Source organism: Camponotus floridanus, unplaced genomic scaffold (genome assembly GCF_003227725.1).
Source record: "Camponotus floridanus strain SB8 unplaced genomic scaffold, Cflo_v7.5 scaffold18, whole genome shotgun sequence".
NCBI lineage: Eukaryota > Metazoa > Arthropoda > Insecta > Hymenoptera > Formicidae > Camponotus > Camponotus floridanus.
Window position 1 is genome coordinate 52915 of NW_020229303.1, and position 22509 is coordinate 75423.

Sequence of the window (22509 nt, forward strand, 5' to 3'; positions counted from 1 at the left end):
AATCCCTCTTTTCTCCATGGTGAACCGCTCCCGCCGTAGGCGTAGCCATGTCGAGGCGTCGACGTTGCTAGACCCCACCTTCCTGCTGGTAACTAGGGCTATGTCTACTTGGCTGGCCGTCTCAAAAAGCCGACCAATCCGCGATACGAGACGGCCACTGCCGTCGCGTAAAGTAGCGGAGGCGCCTTTGTCGCCCAGGTACGCAAGGGATCGCAGGACGGAGGGTGAAAGATCGGGGGAGGTGGGGGATCGAGTCTGCGGGCACGGCAGAAGAGAAGGGCCAGGCGAGTGGGGGGTGAAACACCACCCTCCGCGCGCGCCGAAGGGTACCTATGTGTGTGGGTGCATGTACCATTCGTACCAGCCGCCCCCGGGGGGGTTTCCTTTCTTCGTTACCCGTCGCGCACAGCCGAGCAACCCCGCGCTGCTCGACGGCTCAGTTGCTTAACACCGCGAGGACGACACGGTTGCGCCACGACGGCGAACACGCTGCTCTCACGTCGGGACCATCCCTATGAAGTGATCTACGTCACGTTATTTATTGCTTGCTCCTTCGGAAATGACCAAGTCTCGATCGGATGTTAATTGAAGAGAGTTACGCGCGCGTTTTATCGCCTTTAGGTCTCGTATACACCTGGAGAATATCTGAAAATCATTCTGTGACAGGAAGATACCCAATTTGGCTCTAACAAACGCGTAATATCAATTGTCGAAGAGGGATGGTATGGACATGGGAGTGATCAAAACGTCTTGGATATAATTTATGTAAGAGACGTACGCAAAACATACGTCGATTGGCGTTTCTTATCGAGAGTGCCGATGAATCTTGGTCAAAACTCTCGGAATAGTGTTGATTTTGACCTTCGAATCATTCCGTTTGCGCGTTTCTTAGGACGTGACCATCAGGTTTGGATGCGTCGATATCATCCCCATCGTGTCTGAAGCGAAATTTTACCGGTTACCTTTGAAATCAATCTTTCTCTGTCAAAGGAAATGAAAGAAAATGATTTTGTCAGTACAGAACAATTTGATCAGGCTTGCACGTGCTTTTATGAGTGAAACTTGACTATTATGCGCGACACTCTTTGCGTGTGTTGTTTAGTGTTAATGCCAAAAAGAAAAGGCAAACTTTCGAGTTATACTGAAAAAGTAACTTCGCATACACGCGCACAAAACAGTGTCGTGACAAACGACGGACAGAGCAATCTGTACCTGATGACAACGAAATATTTATTTTAACGAAGTGAAGAACACAAAAGCAAATAAAAATCATACATCGTCGCGATATGAACGAAAAAAAATAGAATTTCTCGAGCCCCACTTGATGGAACCTATTGTTCGCATTGCCGACGGTTAACGAAACATTGACAATCGTTTGCTGGCGATATCTTTCAACACAACGAAGATAAATCGAAATAAATCGTATTCTGTCATCGCAGAGTACTGCACATTCGCTGTAAATATTTATTAAAGGAGCTTAGTTTTCATAAATATGTACGAAAACGCCATATGATTTGTTAGATCTATGCGTCGCTAGGCCTCTTTTTATGCCAATCGTGCACGTAATACGACTTTAAGAGAATAAAATTTTGAACGGCCTTAAAGAAAATACTTTGTAACTTCAATGAAACATTGTATGGCAATAATCGTCGCACAATGATATCAAAGTATAGCAGATTTGTAAACGTTATTACGTTCATTTTGAGAATTTTTTTGCAACAAATCCTATTGAAACTAGCGTTAACTTCGTAAAAAATTTTGCAACATATTCTCTAATTTCTGTGCTTAATTTATAATCCAATACCGAGATCAAGAATCCAGGAAATATACAACGATTCTCTTCGATCGAGTTCCTGAACGTTAGAAGAATCTTTCGAAGAAACCGAACAACGACCCAGGAGACCTAATATTTATAATCACACGAAGACAGGATAGATAAGTTCGTTCTCTTGAATGTGCACTTTGATGTTGGCCAGTTTCGACTCAATATCCGCCTGTCAGCACCCGCATTACATGCCTATCGTGAAATTCATGGATCGAGGATCGACACAGATCACTTGGCTTCCAATGAACAAGTAACTGAGAATGCTTTGAACCCGTGCGATCTCAGTCAAAGGATCCGAAGATGCCGCAGCAGCAGCAACGATCAGCTTTCGCGATTCAAGAGCTGCTGGGCCTGGACGGCACCGGGAACCGGAGCGGAACCGATCGCGGGGGATCCCCGCAAAGTTCGCCGCCCGCCGGCGTCTCGGCTGTTTCCTACGCTCCAGCTGCACCTCATCACTCGAAATTATGGGAATACATGCCCAGCTTAAATCATTTAGGCAATCTGGGGAATCTGGGAAATCTGGGGAATCTGGGCAATCTCACGGCCTCGAGGATGGCCTACCTGAATGCGCAGGCGGCCGTGGCGGCCGCCTTTCTACCGCCGCCCCATCCCCACCCGGCTCACCACGTACCGCATCATCAGGTACATCAATCGGGCCAACTTCCGGCATCGCCGCCCGGCGTCAACTTGCATCCCGCGGCACATGCGCAGCATGTACTTCCTGGTACGGCTGTAACCACGAATCATCATCAACATAGCCCAACTCAGCATACGCCGCCTCATGGTAAGTCGATGATTTAAAAATTTCCGATTTTTGGCGGCTATCATCCTGTTAGGATCGATGTGGGGGAATGAGCTTCAGTTACGTAAAGACGATAATAATGCCAATAATTTGTACTAATTAATGATTATAATTTGTACTCTTGTGTGTAAGTACGTAGGTAGTATATTTTAAAATTTCTTTCATAATAATTTCTCAATATAATTGATACGCTAATAACGTAATGTTCACAGTCGCTAAGAGTTCGTTTTCTTATGATTCTTTGTCTCTACGATCAGGATCAATATTGCCAATGGATTAATTCTATTAATCGCTTATAAATGACGTCACATGCAAATAATGTGTGCTAATTTACATAGAACTAAATCATTCATTTTGGCCCACGTCTATTTTTTTTTCTTTAAAAATATGAATAATAGAATATAAAAGATTATGTTTTTATCTTTTATCTGCCAAACAAAATTTAATGCGTATGAGATCAAATATCTAAATATCGATCAATTATTGTATATAATTTCTGAAACATACTAAAATATGAATTAGTAGCTAGTCATAATATAAATATTAATAATAAAAGCATTTAAGACATTTATGTTTACTCCTACTTACATTGTAATATCATCAGTATAATTTGCATAAAAGATATTTAAAATTTTAATATATAATATATATTTTCTAATCAAAATAAATAAAAAAATTGAGGAATAGCCGATCATCTAGATAATTATCGCATAAAAAGAGCTAATTTTAATTGACATATTATTATTATAATAAGCATCCTTTTTTGGACGATATATTCATTGTATGATAAATTGTACGTTAATTGCAAACGAGATTGAACTTATGACCCTCTGCTTCGCAAGTCAAAGTAAATTAATAGGCGTATCGTCATTCTGGCATGAAACAAGCACTTAACTGCCACTTACAGCTATCACTTAACAGAGAGCCACTCAAGATCGAATTACCGAAAATCGACACATCTTTGTCGCACGTCCACGCGCGCCGTCGGGATTGTATGCGCCAAGAATACGAGGGAATTTTCGGGAAAACTGTATTCAATCGGCAGCTGCCCTTAGCCATCTTACATTCTCAATACACACAAAACGCCAACCGAGTGCCCTCCAATGTCCATCACTCGATCAAAGCAGAAAACTTTTATTTGCCGAGTATGTTGATTTGCCACTAAATTGGGCACAAATTGACGCATTTAGCGGGTGAAAAGCTGAACTATTACATGTTGTAAGTTGAGACTATTTCACCCCTGCAGCGCACAAATAATTAACAAATAACTCATTCCATATTTTATAAATATATACATTAGTTCTCTCCGCATATTGGCTATTTTTTGATAGAAATTTTCCATATTATTCACAAAACGTAATGTTTCGTCACACAATAAAGATAGTGTGATAAACAATCTTTTTTTGAAAAAGAAATGCATATTTTTATGGTGTTAGAATCAAGAGCAGAGAGAAAGAAGGAATGAAAAGAAGTGAGAACGCTGTGGGAATTGATTTATTTTCGTCAGAATAATCCTCAACGTTATGAATAATTAGTGGTATAATGAGTTGAGTGTTAGGCAGGCCTGCAATGTCTCACCAAAACACAAAGAGCATCGACAAAACTGGTCGTCCATCCATACAACTGTTCTCAACTTGCTTTGATATGATATTGATATCTTAAACATAATATTGGTATATTAAAATATATGTAATGAAATATTAAATATTATGTGTGTGAGTTTTATTCTCATTTATTATTATAATTACTAACATTATGTTTTACTTATTTATTATTACAGTCAAATTATAATTTATTAAATTATGAGGAAACAAAGAAATAAAACCAAATTACAATTTTATCAATAAAAGGTGAGAAATTAAATTAAATTAGAATTTTGAAATTAAATTAGAATTTTAGTATACACTATTATTAAACTATTTAAAAATTATATTACCATGTTTATTTGTGTGTACGTGTATGCGCGCACGTACCATGTGTGACACTACAATATAAAAATAATATTTACATTTTCGAGCATCGAATAAAAAAATACATAGAAAAACATAAATTTTATATATATCAAAATAAAATTTGCATATATAAATTTAAGCATACGAAGAATTCTTTTTTTAATGCATTTTAATCTCTTTTTTCATCATATATTTCATGCAAATAAACGCCATTTATAGTGTCTGTTTTAATATCTTGAGAATAAGATAATTTAATAATTAAATTATCTTATTACCTGCGAAATTGTAGTTGTATAAATTAAAATTTTTATCTCGTCGCATATTACACATCCACATATAGATATGTAACATATTTTGGTACCACAGTATATATAGTTTTAATGTAGTATATCGCTACTTAACAGGAGATTTCGCGACGTAGAACGAATTTTGAGAACGATTTTCGGGTGTCGAGTTCCAGACAGAACACACAAAGGATCTACCATTCTATTCAAATGTCACTCTGGCACCTCGTTTCACAGCATTTATTTGATGTGCTCCATTCGTTCGTTTTTGTCTTAAAACTTAAACAGGCTTAAAGACGAGAGCACAGACTAAGACTTATTACCGTTAGATTGCCAACTATTTAATTTGTTTTTAATAGCAATTATATTGATCTTTAATTGTAAATACACCGTAAATTGATGAAGAAATCCAAAGAGTGCTGTTTTTAATAATTTTATTACATCAATCCTTGATCAAAATACAACCTCAGATTTATAAAGAAATTTATTTTTGACTATGCACATTTATTTATTTTAGTGCAAAATTTTATCTAAAAATTTTTGTATTTTATAAAGAAAACTAATTATAATATATGAATGTGTGAAATATTATTTATAAAAGTACGAAATTCAGGATTACATTAAGACTTTATAAAAGATTTTATTTAAAAATATCTAAATGATTAGATTTGATATATTAAAGAGTATTTTCATGAACACATATTAATTAAATTTAATTAAGTTAATCATATTCTTTTTTTTCTTTCTTTAAAAAAGGACAACCAATAATTAGATCAGAATTAAGCTTAATATATTTAAAGTATTAATTAAATATATATAAAAGTTAATCATACAATTACATTAATAACATTTTTATTTATAAGGATTACAATAAAATTAAAGAATATCTAACGACAAAATATGTAATTATTATGGCATAATTTAAAGCCTAATAAAATTACGATAAACTATAACTTTTTTGATTTCTCAGAGAGTCTGGCATGGTAGAAATTATATTCAACCATGTAAATATGTATTTGATTTTCCGTCCTGAAAAATATAATATAATGTCACGTGGGGAAGAAGGAAGGTAGAAAACATACACGGAAGGATTCTCACGCAGAAAAGCAAGGTATATAACGATGATACCAACAAGTGAGAAAGGAAGAGAAGAGCATGTGTGAATAGAAAAAGGAAGAAGACGCAGGGAAGGGAAGTGCGTGAGCGGGCTTCTCAGGCGTTGATAGGCAATTTAGTTGATTGCCGACTTCAAACGATCCGAAAAAGCAGTTTCGAGACACGATGCTACGTCTAGGAAGCGAAAGGCGCGAATCAAATGCGATCGCGAATCTCGGGATTTCTGAGGGCAACATATATCCCTTCTCTTTCTGATCCCTTCGCTTCTTTTTTTTACTAAATTTCATATTTAAAAATTTCTGAATTTCATATTTAAAAATTTCTGAATTTCATAAACGAAGGAGTCGAAAAAATGAAAAATTTAATACAATAAACTCGACACAAATCAAATAAAAAAATCTATCTAGAGTCATCAATGAAAAAAATCTATCTAAATTATTATCTAAAGTCGCTATCCAAGATATAATGATAGTGAAAAAATTATGCCCCTCGCGTTCATCGCGCATGTCAATGTCGAAAATGTCACCGGAAGTTATCGCATTCGTGTATCCGCGTATTTCTACCCTAGGTGCGTAGTCAGACATTCGTCGTCGGTTCTCGCGCAGTCACGCCTCTGACGAAATGGTTTCCTCTGGAAAATCCGCGGAGCGGAAAGAAGGAGCGGAGAGAATGGCAAGCGCGCGATACGAACATGGTGCATGGTTTGCAGGCACAAATCGATACTGATTAGTACTTCAAAGCGTGAGGGAAGAGGGAGAGGGCGATCATGTGTGTCTTTCATGTACGCCGTTTACACATACGTCGATTCTAGACGTGTGCACGTACGTACGTTCGATATTTCGCGCGATAAGGGCGCGCGATAGCTCGAGAGCAAGAAGTCTCGAACAAATTAGCGGGTTTACAAACTCGTCAGCGCTCTTTGTTCCCGAGAAAAGTGCCGCGCGTCTCTTACACATAAGAGAGCGTCGCGGCGCGCCGACTACGTTTGCATAAATTTGTGCGCTCGAATTTGTAATCTTTTGCGCGGCCACGCGCAAGTGGCTCGTCATGCAAATTAGCGTGATGAAATTGATATAAAATAAAATTCTCTTGATAAAGTAGTACTTGATTGATGTGAACGAGAACTTAACTTTCGAGAACGATCTCAGCTGTTCCGCTTTACGCAAGATAAAATGACGCAGTCTTGCAAATAAGATAATGATAATTATTTAATAATTATAATAATTATGTATATATTACATATAGGTGCGCAATTATGTTCAGGATTTTATTGAAAGGCTATAAACCGATGTATTTATTGTTAAAAATAATTTTTATTATCGCGTTTTCGAGATATCTTCATTTCTAATATTTTAATGCATTTTTGATTATTCATATGTACATACATATTAGATTTATTTATTATAACAGGATTATCAAAACTTAAATTTAATATAAAGAATTATTTACATGAATAATCAAAAATGCATTAAAATATTAGAAATTAAGATATCTCGAAAACACGATAATAAAAATGTATAAGGTATTTGCAGTTATTTGAAGAAAAACGTTGCAGACAAAAGTGTGTCTGACTAATGCTAATTATAACTTACAATAAAATAGAAATTGTTTTTCGTAAAAATTTAAGAGGAAAATTATTCTAAATTTTTTAAATAAGAACGGTATGCTTTTTTATACATAATATTGTAAGAAATATTAAAACAAAATTTAATGATTATTATTGGAATATCAGTTTAAACTCAATCAAATCAATTTTATATGCGTAATATTATGCGTAACAGATATTAAATTATTTAAAACTAAATTAAATTACACATAAAATTTTAAATATAAAGTAAAAGATAGCAAAAATTTGTGTGTATTTTGTGTATTATGTGTGTGTTTTCTATACGTCAATGTATCTCACATAATATTAACATATTACTTGTATTGATATGACTATATAATTATGGATTATATTAAAGTACATTAATATTTACTATTAAATATTATACGTATAAATATATAAATGTGTATATCTATAAAGTTTATATACCGAGATAATATATAAATGTTGTGACGTTTCCTTTTTCGTACTTTCTACTTGTTTGTTTAATGAGCGTATATAGGATATAGGAATACAGTTAAAAATTTCAAAACGTATTAACCTAAGAATTTTTACGGTGAATAAAAACATTTAAGTTTCTTTTTAGAGTATTCTTCAAAGTCATCAGCAGCAGCTCTGATGAAAAAAAGGTAAAAAGAAGCAATTTATTCGCACAGAGACAGTAGAGAAGGGTCTGAAACTGCAGACTGGCGTCTGAAAAAGAAAATAAATGGCATTTTCTCTATAACCGAGGGGTATCTTGCATTTTTCGATATAATTCAAATATATTCCGAGGGTTTTTCATTAGTTTATTTCGCAGGAAAATGCAACGCAGTGGCGGTAGCCGGTTTGGCTTATGCAATTGCGCGCGCGCGCGCGAATGCAAATTAAACGAAATTAAACAGTTAATTAAAGTACTGGCGCTCCTAGAGAAGTTAATTGAGATTCTTGGGAGATTTGTCGCGCGGAATGTCTTAATTTAGTCCCTTAAGCGCCCTAACTCGCCTTAACAACTTAGAATAATTGGATAACACTGCCGAGGCGCACTCACCGCTAGGAGGAGGAAAATTTTAGTCTTCCAGCATGGACATTTCTTTTTTTTAAATGCGTTGCAATTTACCTTATACACGTTCAAAGTGATCTTGTTTTCATTCTTTCCTCGTAAGAAAAAATTCTTAGTCGCTTGTGATCGAAAAAGTAAAAAGATTTTTATATAAATTATGCAATATCTATTTATTTTATTGCCTTGTTTTGCTCTTGCACTCCCCTTTTCTCTACTGAAAATAATAATATTCTCGAGTTGTCAAATTAAAAGCATTTGATGAAATTTTTATTTTCATGTATATATAAGAGAAATAATAATTCCAATAAGCACACTATATTAATTAAGAAAAGAAAATGTAGTTTTTTATATTTCGATTATAATAGTTTATATTATAGTGTAATCATTTTAATAATTTTTGGATTATTGTGAATTTAATTAACAAATAGAATTAACAGTTAGAATTTTAACTTTATACGACACATAAGCTTACATATATGTAAAAAATATGTAATGAAATTACAATATATATGTATACATGATGTAAAATTATTTCAACAAAATAACGTTTGTAGAATTCATTATTTTATTTTTCCAATTCTCATATAACGAAAGCAAGAACTCCGTGTACATTTTGTAATGCACATTTTAATGATTACATTTTAGTTTGCAGCGTATAGTTTTACCGCAATTATTATTTTTAATAATAATTAAAATATAATAATTAAAATGCTTCTGTTTTTTTGTCTACTATAAATGATATGAAACAGAAGTAAAAAATTTGGAAATGTTAGAGTTTTAAATTAGAAAATGTTACAGTTTTTTTTTTATTATTTAATTATTTTAAGGAAAATTTTTATTACAATCAATTTCTTTAATTCTGATAATTTTTAAACAATTTTCATATTTAATAAATTGATAGAATTTTGTGTAATATGTACGTTTATATTCATTGAGCTATCTTTTATTTATGTATTTCTCAACTTAAATAATAATTTTTCTTGATATTTTTACTAAAAAATAGATTTCAATATCGAAAATTAAATCATATATATGAGTTGCTAATTTGGATACCCTATCTTTGTTCATCATAATAATCTAATTTTATTTTCCTCACTGATTGACACGAGTTTTTCCGATTCGGACAGAGAAATAATTTTCTCTCATTATACTCTTGTCGCGCGATGTCAATCATTTGACCCTCGTCGCCGCAGTAGTTCATCTAATCGTCTAATCGTATAATCCGCTTCGACAAATCAATTCGGGTCTCCGACCGAAAGCGCCACTTCACGCTCTATAGCTTTTGCCTGGTAACTATGCCGATTATCGAGATATACGGAATTTTACTCGGATTATTCAGCATAATATATTTTGACGCAAGATAACATTAAAATTCTAAATTTATCGGTAACGATGATATAATTAAATATATAAATTAATTAAATATATAATGCAAGAAATATCAATAAAACACAAGACACATCCCTAAATTAAATCTTATATTTATATTTAATTGTCGTAGAGTAATGTAACAATTTTATATAAAATTACACATATATGTTAATGTTATATAGTAAATTCATATTCCAGATATATTCTATTTTCCGCCTTACCTATATAAAAACGTATGCAATGAATTAAAAACGCAATCACAAGGTGCAAAACGTTCATTAGGTGTTCGAAAATTTAATTATACGATTAAGTATATCTGTAAGCATTACAAAATATATACAGTTTATTCATCATATTAATTCCCTTATCAGGTAATAATTGTTAAATCGATGTTTAATTGATATATATATGATCGAGAAAATCTCGCACGACTGAGGAGAGCTATGTTCAATTGTGAGTTATCAATCTAACGTCGCGACGTCGACAAACCGGTATCGATCTATTGCCCCCGATAAAATCATGCGCGTTAAACGGGGTACGTCCCGTTGCACCATAACTTGTCGGCATTGTTTCAAGGCGGGCGCGTACGTACAGCCGACTATCAATCGGCCTTTTCGCGCTGTGCACCCATCTCGTAAATTCTCACCCTTTGACACGCGCCCGATACGAGTCCCGAGAACCGGCAAGAACCGGGGAGAGGGGCAGGAGGGGGAGAAAGAGAGTACTAGCTATGGCGTCGGCGCGACAGTGGCAACCCTCGGCTGGCGTAGAAGCTTTAACCCCTCGGGACCTGCGGGACGTTAATGAAATAACACGGGAATTAGTCTCGGACATTACCGACAAACTATGTCCATTACCGTGCCCTGCGCGCGAAAATATAGCGTTCCACGAAAGCTGAACTTTGGGGGTTGCTGCAGGACGAGAACAAAATTTTAAGATTATATTTAAATCTGTAAGCTTTCATCTAAATCAGGGGGATAATTTCTTTTGCATTGCGTATGCGTTAAATTATATTTGCATGTGTAATATTTTTTATTCAAAATTATAATACTATTTGTTATTATACATTTTGATTAAAGTATTATGTGCTTTCTACTTATATCGCTAAATTTAAAAGTTATTACATACGGAAAAAATGAATGCACTTGTATTAATTATATCATGTTGTGTAATTGTTATGAGTGTTTTATTCTGTTAAATTATAAATAAGAAATGTGTGTGCACCTGTGTATTTAAACAAGATATTATATATAGTTTTATATATAGATAGAAAAAAAATAATCCATTTATTATAATCCTTAATTTTCTTTCATATAACATATGTAATTTTCTTTTCTTGACGATAAGACGTTTTCTGACATAAATAATAGATAATAAATATGGAAATATAACTGCAGATTTAAACAAATTAAAAAATCATCAATATAAACTTTTTCTAAACTGTTCATAATTATGTATTAAATATATTTACTGCTTATATAAAAGCAATACTGTGGTATCTTATTATTGAGAACCGAAGGGAAAATAGAAGGGTTTACGTGGGTTTAATCAACCCAGACCCTAAATTATCGATGAGTCTCGGCAATGGAGTTCGTTGACACAGCAAAATACTGAATTCAATAACGAACATAATGCTTTAAGCAATTAAGCGACATTAATATATATATAAAATTCTATCCACTGTTTGTGTCGCTTATTTTTATAATACTACGTGCAAATGCGTGCACATTCTGTGGACATCAACGTATCGTTGCTAAGCTTTCAAACGAGTCCGTGTAAGTCGTTCAAATCGGTACGGATTTCCAGCCCAACACCTCGATTGTCTTCGCTAAAGAGTGCTTCGCGGGTATATATGAATTCACGCCTCGAACACACGTACATCGTCATCCCCCTTTCCCTTCATCGCCTCTTACCACAACATGTTCCTCCGCACTTCTTTTCCCCAATCTTTTATCTTTCTTGCTCACCTCGTCGCCTCGTACAGTTGTCTTTTTCTTCCCCGTCCTTTCCTTGCTAATCCTTATTTTGCTCTTGTACCACCCTTTCCGTTCATCCCTTCATTACTCATATCTCCTACTACCCTTTCTACTCTGTCCTTCTCTCTTTCTCTTTTTCTCTCTTATATGTTAATCCTTCCATTATATTTTGCGCTTTTACATTTATTCAGTACCTAATTTTTTTTATAAATCTTTTCTTTCCATTAATGACATTTTTATTTATTTTTTTATGCTAATTTCTCGATTAAATAGTTCAGTGAACCAAAAGGGAAGAACATATTCTTGTCGCGTTTAAAAAATTAGGAGAAGTAACTAAAAAAGTAACTTATTTTTCAATTATTGTAAAAAATTTTCAAATTTCTAATAAATCATAAAGCAAGAGAGATACCCCACGCGCTGTGCAACAAACATAAAATTACGAATAGCGACTCTTTCGAGATCAAAATCGCATGTCATGTTATCGAGAAGATACGCTCGAGTAACGTGCTGAATGGACCGACGTGTTCCGCAGCCGTCCGCGTGCACGCCTTCTTCGACCCGTAAAAGAGACCCGTAGAGAAGACGCCTTTCAAGGAGTAACCGCAAATCCTAGTATAATACTAATAGGACCATAATAGGGTCAATAGAGCTTAGCCGCGCGACGACAATAAGATCTTGTCAAAATACGCCGGGTAACACGAGCCTAGGAAGCGGATTTTTCTCAATGGGGGTCTGCCTGGTCCCCCTCTCTCGTGTCAACCGGTACAAGGCGATGCGCATTATGGGGTTTTCAAAAAAATCTGAAACCTTCCACCCGGGTGCGCGATTGAGGTTTAAGTTTCACCGCGTTCGGCAACCGCCGATCCCGTGAAAGGAGAACGAATAGGAAAAACCGAAGAATGCCGTATCAGCCTAACACGCTATTCGAATTTCAAGTGAACAATTCCGCACACGATATATGTGTGCAATTTATGTTGAATGCGAGCTCGATTTCCGGTGACGTTTTCAGATATCCACGTTATCACGTATCATAATCTTTCAATTAATTGACGGTATTGTGAAAAAAAAACAATAACGTTTAATGAAATAATTGTGTCTCTATCCAATTAGTATGATTTTTTTAGTATATCCTTTATAGGATAAAACATCTTTTGGAAAGATTCTACCTTAGCCATCGCTTTGATTTTCACCTATATTATAGGAGAAAATTTACTTTGTTCTATATATACATGTAATCCTTGTTTCGAAGATGAAGTGTAGCAAACTCATGTGAAATTATATAATTGTAACGCTAATGTTATTAACATTTTTGAACATAATTCTAGATCAAAATTATTAAAGCTGATTAAACTATTTATTAAATTAAACTTATATATCACACTTAAAATATATTATTTTTATGCCAAAAATGTCGAAAATTTTGAACTGATATATCTGAGAAGCTAGAAGAGTTTTCAATGTGATTTAAAATGGTGATTCAGAACTCTATACATTATAATATACGTGAAAATTAATTCGAAAAGATGTTCGGTTTACCTCCTTGATCTCGACTGAAAATAAATTAAATTCAGAATTAATTCTCGTATATTGTTGCGATTATTCTGTCGAGTTAATTATATTATTGCGACAAATGCAGAGTTTCAACTAATTAATTATGTGTTTTGTACTCATCATATATAAGACTTTAAGTTATGTTTTTATAAGGGTGAGAGGTTCAGTGATTTAATAAACGCAGAGTAAATTGCAGAATATTTTCGCGCATGTATACAAAAATTTTACATTATACTTTCAAACGTTTCCATTTATAAACCGATTTCTTTCAAGGTAATATATCTTGCTTTACGCCAAACAAATAAGTTAAGCTTGTTAAATTTCTCGTCAATGTATACCATACCTTTCCACGTTAATTTATCAAACAAACGCGCAAACCCCAGGTCAAGCTCGGCGTCCCCATTTTAAGACGCCGGCTCGTTAAAGTCATTTGAGGGAGCAGTTCCACTACCATCATCACCAACCTTCCCTCAGTGAAACAGAATCTATCTCGTAGCCGCCAACAAGCCCCAACTTTCTTAGAAGCCAGGCAAATCTTTTTCAACCCCTGTTTTTCGCCACCCCAGGGTCTACACCGCGGACGACTTTATTAGAAAATGGCTGCACCGTGAAGCGTCTTAATATACAGTGTTTATTTTCCTCTTAACAATGTCTTTGTGCCGTCGAATCTTATGCGCTTTTTCACTGTACAAGCAATTTAATAATTAATACATAATATGATTAAAGATGAATTAAAATTTATAGCTATAATTATTAATTTTATTTATTAATTTATCTATTAATTTATATAATTCATCTATAACCTATCTACTATTTTTATGTATTTATCTGCTTTATTTATCTATTAATTTATTTATTAATTTGGTAAAAATTATTCGAAATTCTTTAGAAAATTAATGGAAATTTTGAACTTCGAATTGGTTGGCTTGAAATCAATATTGTCAGGGGAATAGAAAAGAGGATTCTTTTGATAATCATTCTAATGAGATCTATGTCATGGTTTTCTTTTCTCCAGCATAGAGAGAATTTTTTTATGAGGTTTTAATTAATTAAATTACGGTTAATTCTCATGTTGAATAATTAAAAGTAGCGCATTTGAGTGAAACGTAATATATGTTTCTGCAGAAAGAATAAAGAACACTGAAATTTGAAATATTTTAGGTAGCTATAAAATAATCATCGAATTAACTTTTTTCTTTCTTTCTGCTCTTTAATCACAGTTTGCATTAACGTGTGTTTATTTATTTAAAAGCGTGTTGAAAACAGTTAAACTATAAATTAATTTCTTATTTCATTCTTTTAAATAAATGTTATATATCAGTTAATAGCAGAGAGGTTTAAACTTTCGACAAAATTAATATTCCAGAATAATTCTCTGAATATAACTAACATAATTCCAATTATTTTCAACTATGAATCTGCCAAAACGTTATAAAAACTAATTGTGATTAATATTATTATTATTTTTCTCACCATTTATGACTTGTTGTGATAATTGATATTTATGTATGTGTGTGTACACAATAAGAAAAAGTTATTTAAACAGTTTATTATTTTATTAATTTTATATATAAATATATATAAAATTTCGGATTTTATTGGTTAAAAAATAAATGTCTTACAATTCTCTCTTTTTCTTATTGTTGATAAGTGGTATATAAAGACATGTTTTTTCTGTTTTAGGATTTTCGCAATCAAAAGGATCATTTCCAAATACGAGTCCCGGTATGTTTTTAATTTTAATATCTTTAAGATTGTTCTTAATACATATTTTCAATTATAAGATAATACTGCAATGTAATAATGCATGATGTTAATTAGATGTGTGACCCAAATAATTCATTTAAAAAATACATATATTTTGAAACATAAATATAGAAATTATATAATTAATTTTGATTTCTCGTAAATTTACAATAATGCACGAGTCACATTTATTGAAAAAAATTCAATAAAGTATAACAAGCTGCAACGAGATAAAATAGATTAATTCTTTATAATCGATAGTCTCAAGAGAAAATATAGGTATAAATATATTATAATTCTTCAGAAAATCATAACTCCAAGTTTCACAAGATAACGACAAAAAGATAAAACGACATAACATTTTTAATAATATTCACACGAAACTTTTACGCGTGTCGTGAAACGCACGGAAATTTACCAGACTTCTTTCTCAAGGTAGCAAAAGCGACTGGCAAAATCGTAAACTCATTCATGTCGTCGCGTTGAATTTATGACGCTTTTCGGATGCGAGAACTGTGAAAAATTGATTGTACCTATATATGATATGTACGGTGTATACTTGTTCTTCCCTGTGTAATAAAAATAATATTTTCGAGTCGCACACTTCCTTTACCAGCGTGAAATTATGCAAATAGCAAATTTGCATTAGTCAATTATACATTAATAATAAACGATTATATTACGTATTAACTTATCGGTCATCAATTTTTTTGCGAGGCATTATTTTAATGATTAAAAAAGATATCAATTTCATTAATGAATATGAATACAAATAAGGGGAGTAAGATGGGAAAAAACATAATCATAACGAATGAATACCGAGTCATCGTCATTCTAATAATAATTCTTCGATAATGAATTCTACAGATGCCATAACCATTGTCGCCATATGATGACATCATGTGCACACTGAAAGAGAAAAAAAAACTGCTTACGTATTCATGCGCGCGATGATTTCGATTTTTCCGAACCATTAAGCGCGGCCCGTTTGGCCCGCAAAGCGATGTCGCTCGAAACAAGATACGACAACTTGAAAATGATTACCGAGGATGAGTTTCGTATCTAATGGGGATGTGTTTCTGCATTACTTGCTACGGATATTCATTGTCAGATCATATAATCGGTCAATTAATTATTATTAACAATTTTTCGGCGTAACACTATGCACGGTTAATCTTCAATTCTATTGATATTTTTATTAACATTGTACAAGAATTATATTTGTGTGCGTTAATTTCGAATGTCTATTATATCAATAATTATTTAGTAGAAACAATGTATTTGCCAAAACATATGCATATATTTCTATATTTAATAATTTTTTAAGATTTTAGTATGATTTTATTATCATGTAAAAAAAGAACATGATTAATTTTGTATTATTAATTGCATTTCAAACATTTGACGTTCTTTAAATTCATTAATTATTGATTTATTAATTTATCAGCGTTGTTTAGAGATAAACAACGAAGTTTTTACTCTCTTGATTAAAATGACTTTATTAAATGATTATTTGAAGTAAGTTTATGTCAAAATTTGCACGTCTCAATATCATTATTTTCAATTTAGGAGAAATAAATAGCCAACCTCATTTAACTTATATGAGAAATATAAACCACAACAAGAAGTATATAAAGATATCCCAAAGCGTACAGCACCCTCGAAGGCGATTTAAGATTTGACAGCAGGCGTGGAGACGTACTCGAATTTCGAGCCAAAAAAGTCTCCTGTTACAGATTAGCGTTTCAATGTGGGTGTACCCACAGCACCGTCAATTTTTCAAAATATTTTGACGTATAATACAATATATCTAAACGATACCATATTGATTAAAGTGGAGGTACATTAGATATTGAAAAGAAAGAGAAAGAACGTAAATAAATTACATTAATTTTAAATAAAAATTTTAAATTGTATTCAAAATTAATTAGTAAGAGAAATTAAAGTTACCCTCGCATTTTGCATTTTTATAAATCTTCTATATTATCCTATTTAGTGTACTTAAATATTATTCTTGAATTTTAAGGATCATCTTTAGGTATTGCTCAAAAATAATTTAAGCGAAAATTATTTAAATCTGAAAAAATAGATTGCAATGTATCTTTTATCTGTGCTTCTCCTATAATTATTCATTTAATATTTTGAGATGCAATAGTTACCAAAGTTGTGTTTGTGATGTACACGTGAACGCAATCAAGATGCTGCGCTGAATCGGTGCCGGGAAAATTTCTCCTCGCGAAAAAACTGACGGCGGTGCCGGATGGTTGGAGATTCCACACCGTGTTTTCGCGCATCCTCAATTTTCCAGCAGCCTTTTCCAAGTAGCACCCTCGCTATCGCCGGGGGGAGAGAAGGTGGAGGAGAGGACGGGCGGCAACGCGCGCGAGTCTCCTTTTACTCGCAGGATCCTCCGTAGTATTTTCCTTTGCCGGCAAATTGGACTATTACGAGCTCTGCGAGCTCGTACCTCAGAGGCGCATTTTCGCGAGAGAACCGCGTATTTTCTCGCCCATCCACTATTTGGGAAATCCTTCACACTACGTTTCGCTTCCGCGCTCACTTCTTCTCTCTCTTCTCCTTCTCTGTCCGTCTCTCGCGTCTCAAAGTGCTGCGCACAGTTGTTAAAACAACCAATTCCGACAAAAACCCCCTTGTTACCGGGTGTCTGCCGTTTCGCCGCGGGGGCAGCTTCCATAATTCTGACGGAAGACACTACGGGCCTGTAAAAGAAGTCGCCGCGCGCTCATAAAGACGCGTGAGGATTGCCTCCCCCGATAAATATTAGACCTCGTAATCACTTTCGCTGAATGTTTCCGTAAATCATTTCCTGCTATAAATTTAATGTCATTGGTATATTCATTGCATGAATTTTCACATATTATCTTGCTATAAATAACATTTATGTTATTAATAGCAAATAATATTTATGTTATTTATAGCAAATTAATACGTGAAACTGTTTTAATATAAATTTCATGTCTGCAAAGCTTTGATAATATTTAATAATTTAATTGGTATTTCAAAATGACTTAGAAATACTGACTTGAGGATATTAGTAACTTATGTAATATATTGTATTAGTACATCAAATTAACATCAAATTTCCGATTAAATGAATTTCATACGTTGGGGGCTGAATTATGCGAGGTATGTGGAAAGAGGGACGCATTCATGTTTTGCTGTCTGAATATGCCACGTCAAATGGTAGTACATATTTCCAATTATAATGAAATCAACAAGAATGGCTCTCTAATTATTCGTAGCATTATCGCGACGATCAATAATTGCTGTCATAATTTTGCATTAAATTCCATTCAAATAGGATAACGTCAAAATATTATACACGTATATGCATATTATTTGTTCTACTAATACATATACTATCATGATTTCGCTAATTATTTCGCTAAGTGTTTTATTTGATACACGCATTACATTTGAAAATTAGAGCGTGTGTTATATTCCTTATGAAAAATCGAAAAATAATTAGAAAAATAACTTCCGCATTTTATTTTTAGAAAAAGTAAATGGGAAAATGGGAAAAGGTAAATTTGAAGAAGTGACAAAAAATTGTTCCTTTTCTTATAATATAATTCTAAATAAATGTATAAAATCTCACATGTGTAATTATATATATAATATTGTACAATCTAAGATTAATTTAACTTTTTCTAAGACGAACAAACGATGCGAGAATTATATTTCCTTCTTGCTCTTATATAAGTGAACACGAATATCTGAGGAAAAAAAAGATATTTCGTATAAAATTAGAGAGAGAGGGAGAATTCACCATAAATATTAAATAAAATTGTTATATGCATGTGCGACTTGATGCATCATTACGCACGTTGTACACACTATTGCAGAATAGGCCAACGATTATATCCTGTCGAAAGGGGGCCACGCGTTATGGAGCGTTTAGAGGAGCTCCCGAACTCCGATCCAATCATCTCGTTTCCTCTCATATCGATTTCACCGTCCGCTAGAAATTTCTTCCGTGAAAAGAAACGCGCGGAACAGGCACGGGGAGAAAAGGGGTCGAACAAGCGACGTGGCAGGGAATTACGGTGGTAACTCGCGACGACGGACGACGAAGGAAAGAGAGAACAAGACCTCGGGTTTCTATAAACGATTTTGAAATTGTGTGCGTCTCGGGCACGAGACTAGAAGACGGGGACAAAGAGAAGGAAGGCGGAAGCGCCAGGACAGGAAGGGACGGCGAAAATCGAAATTGGGAGTCGGCATATATAGAACTCGCTTTGGCGAGCGAGGGGCAGAGAGAGGGATGGCTCGTATTTTTCTTCCATGAAAAATTAAGTGCGTTCAGCCATGAAGGAGCTCGTACTTGATTACTAGCGCCGCTCGAGTGTGGGAGCCCTGCCAACATTTTCGTCGTCGTCGTCGTCATCCTCGTAAACGCCGTCTCCGTTTTAAGGGTCGCTACCCTAAGCTATGCATATTCTTGTGAAGTTCTGTGGATTCGCGCGGTTCGCATGATATGTGAACTTAACTCAACTTTTCGTCGTCGTCTGTCCGAAAAATAACCCTGCCTTTCTATTTTGAAACACATACCGAGACAAGAATCATTTATCAGAACAAAAAGTATAAGTTTGAAAAATATTTAAATTATCAAAAATGTATGTATATATAATATATAAAACACATGATTCAATTTTAAAGGCACTCTTTCTCTAAGACTTAATATAAATTAAATTAAATAGTTCTGTATACTTTTTGTAATGATTACAATTAATAAGACGTGAAAGTAGTCCTTTTAGAAATAATTTTGACTTTGAAAATAGTTATTTCGAAAAGAAGATTTTTGCATTATACAATATTTAAAATCATAAAAATTATAAAAATATGTTTAACATTATCTCTTTTGTATCTTTAAAACTAGGGATGAATTTACAGATTTTTTTTATTTATCACTTATGTGTATAGTATATGTATGGTTCAATGGGAATTCTTTGTCATGATTTACATTGATTAAAAATATGACATAAACGAATAACTAAGACAAAAAGTAATTAGAAGAAGTAAAAAAATAGCACAAGTTTAATCTAATTTATAATATCAAAAGATAATGATATAAAAATAAATCTACGTACTTTCTTCGTGGATACATTATTTTTACACATTAAAATATAATAAGCGAATTAAATTCAGAAGAAAGCGATTCGATACAAATAAAATCGAGTCCAGTTGCTTGCTTCAAATGTCATTTTTGTTTCCTCTCATCCAACTTTTTCTTGGTCCCTGACTTATAACTGATTATAACGGCGATAACGATTCATGATACGAACGTGCTTTCGCTTGTAGCCGCTTTCTTTCATCTAACAAACTCCGTCGAGGGGGAGAGGATGTCATAACGCGAGGGTGTCGTACTAGGGACGGAAATAAGCATAGAGAAAGAAGAAGAGAGAGAAAGAGAGAGAATAGAAGAGAATAGAATAGAATAGAAACAGAGAAGAGTGTATGTAGAGAGCATCCATATCCCAGAAGACTTGACAAAGATATTAATTAAGAATTAACATGCGTATTGAAACTACCCTTAATTAGTAACACCGCTATCCGGAGTGTGTGCTTCCGTATCTATGCATCTACTACTCGGGATCTATTATAATATTTGAATATTTTGTCGGATAAAAAAATAATAATCATATATATATGTATAAGAAAAGTGTATCTTATCAGTTTTAAAACTTCAATTTTGAAAAATCTTTCAAGATTGACGACGAAAACTTAGGGACTTCTAGGCTTCCTCATTGTTTTTGCGCTAAACCTATTGGCTGGCTCGTTACAGGCAAAATCTGTATGCATTGCATGGAGTATGTGAAATTATGACGTCACCTCCTGGAGGCCATTTTAGCTCAGCTGGTCGTAACAAAAAGCAGCTTGAATAGCAGGACGCCATGTCCTCTGTGCCTCGCACCAGAGAGTCGCACAATAGAGACAACAAAATTTGTGCGTGTGTCAGTGCCTCGCATATCTCAAAGAAATGCGTTTTATATGTATTTTCGTATGTATTCGTAAGCACAGAATTAAAAATTTCCAACAATATAAAGGAAAGCAAGACTCTGATAACAAAATTTTATATATATATATATATATATATATATATATATATATATATAATTTTCTAAATTATAATATAAATTATATTTATGCATACTGATCTCCAACATAATAGGAAAAAAGGAAAATATGTGATTAACAGATATTTAACAAAGAACAAGATTATTTTTAAATTATTATAAATATATATATTACATTTTTTATACATATATTACATTTTTCATTTTATTACTATTTAATATATCAAATTTATTATTATTTAATATTATTTAATATAATAAAATTATTTAAGATAGTATTTTTGTTTTGCTCCAAAAAATTTGAAAAATCGATAAGTGCAAATTAAATATGGCAAGATACCTTTGCCTCTCGTTCAATTATTTATTTATACATATAAGCATTTGGCAGACACACTTTCTGTAATGTAGTACTCTAGTATACTTATTAAAGGTAAGAGGCAAGAAACGAAATTAAAACGTATATCAAAAGAAAAGACAAGCTCTCGCTTCAAAAAATATTTTGACATATACAGATGCGATGGTGGTTACATGTGGTCTAGTAAATTTTTTACATTAAAGGAGAGGGAGAAGGAGAGGGTTTTAGGTTACACACCGTACGGATGGCGCTTTAAAGCGATACACGACTCGTATAAATATTGCGCGCCTGAAAATGCGCCGTCAAGAGCACGTCCGGACCATCCTCGACTCCTCGAGGCGGAATTGCGAAGAAAGGTAGATGGCGAGAGAGAGGAAGAAAGAGAGAGAGAGAGAGAGAGAGAGAGAGAGAGAGAGAGAGAGAGGGTGGCGGAAAGAGAGGTACCTTTTACACCCCTGCCTGCCCTCTATGCGGATACAGTGACTACATTGTGGGTTTAGGGTTCATTGTGCGTCCGGCACCACCGGGCATTGTCGCGCTTTTTCGAGGGCCGGAGATTCACACCTTTTCACAGGCGCGATTTTCCACGATGGGCGCGTTCCATTGAGCGAGAGAGAGGAGGGCAAATCGGAGAATGGGATGAAAGATCGGAAGAAAAACCTAGATGCGCGATGCGAATCTTCTATCTATATAAACACACCGTTTCCAAGAACGATGTTTATATTTGATTTTTTTGGATAATTGTTTTTTTTTACGTACATGATATATACAATAGAAACAGC

General features: G+C 33.8%; 1 protein-coding gene across 2 annotated transcripts in view; it reads left to right on the top strand.

The window, feature by feature from the left end:
* The first annotated feature begins 440 nt into the window (after positions 1–440).
* Positions 441–22509, top strand: part of LOC105255499 (pituitary homeobox 1) — a 58558-nt gene continuing 36489 nt past the window's right edge. Inside the window, exons 1-2 of one of the 2 annotated variants that reach the window (XM_011264814.3) lie at positions 441–2612; positions 15212–15253. In XM_011264814.3, the coding sequence (XP_011263116.1) occupies positions 2126–2612; positions 15212–15253 (529 nt within the window). In that variant the 5' untranslated portion in view covers positions 441–2125. The remainder of the gene's footprint in view (positions 2613–15211; positions 15254–22509) is intronic. The other variant, XM_011264815.3, reaches the window with a different exon arrangement.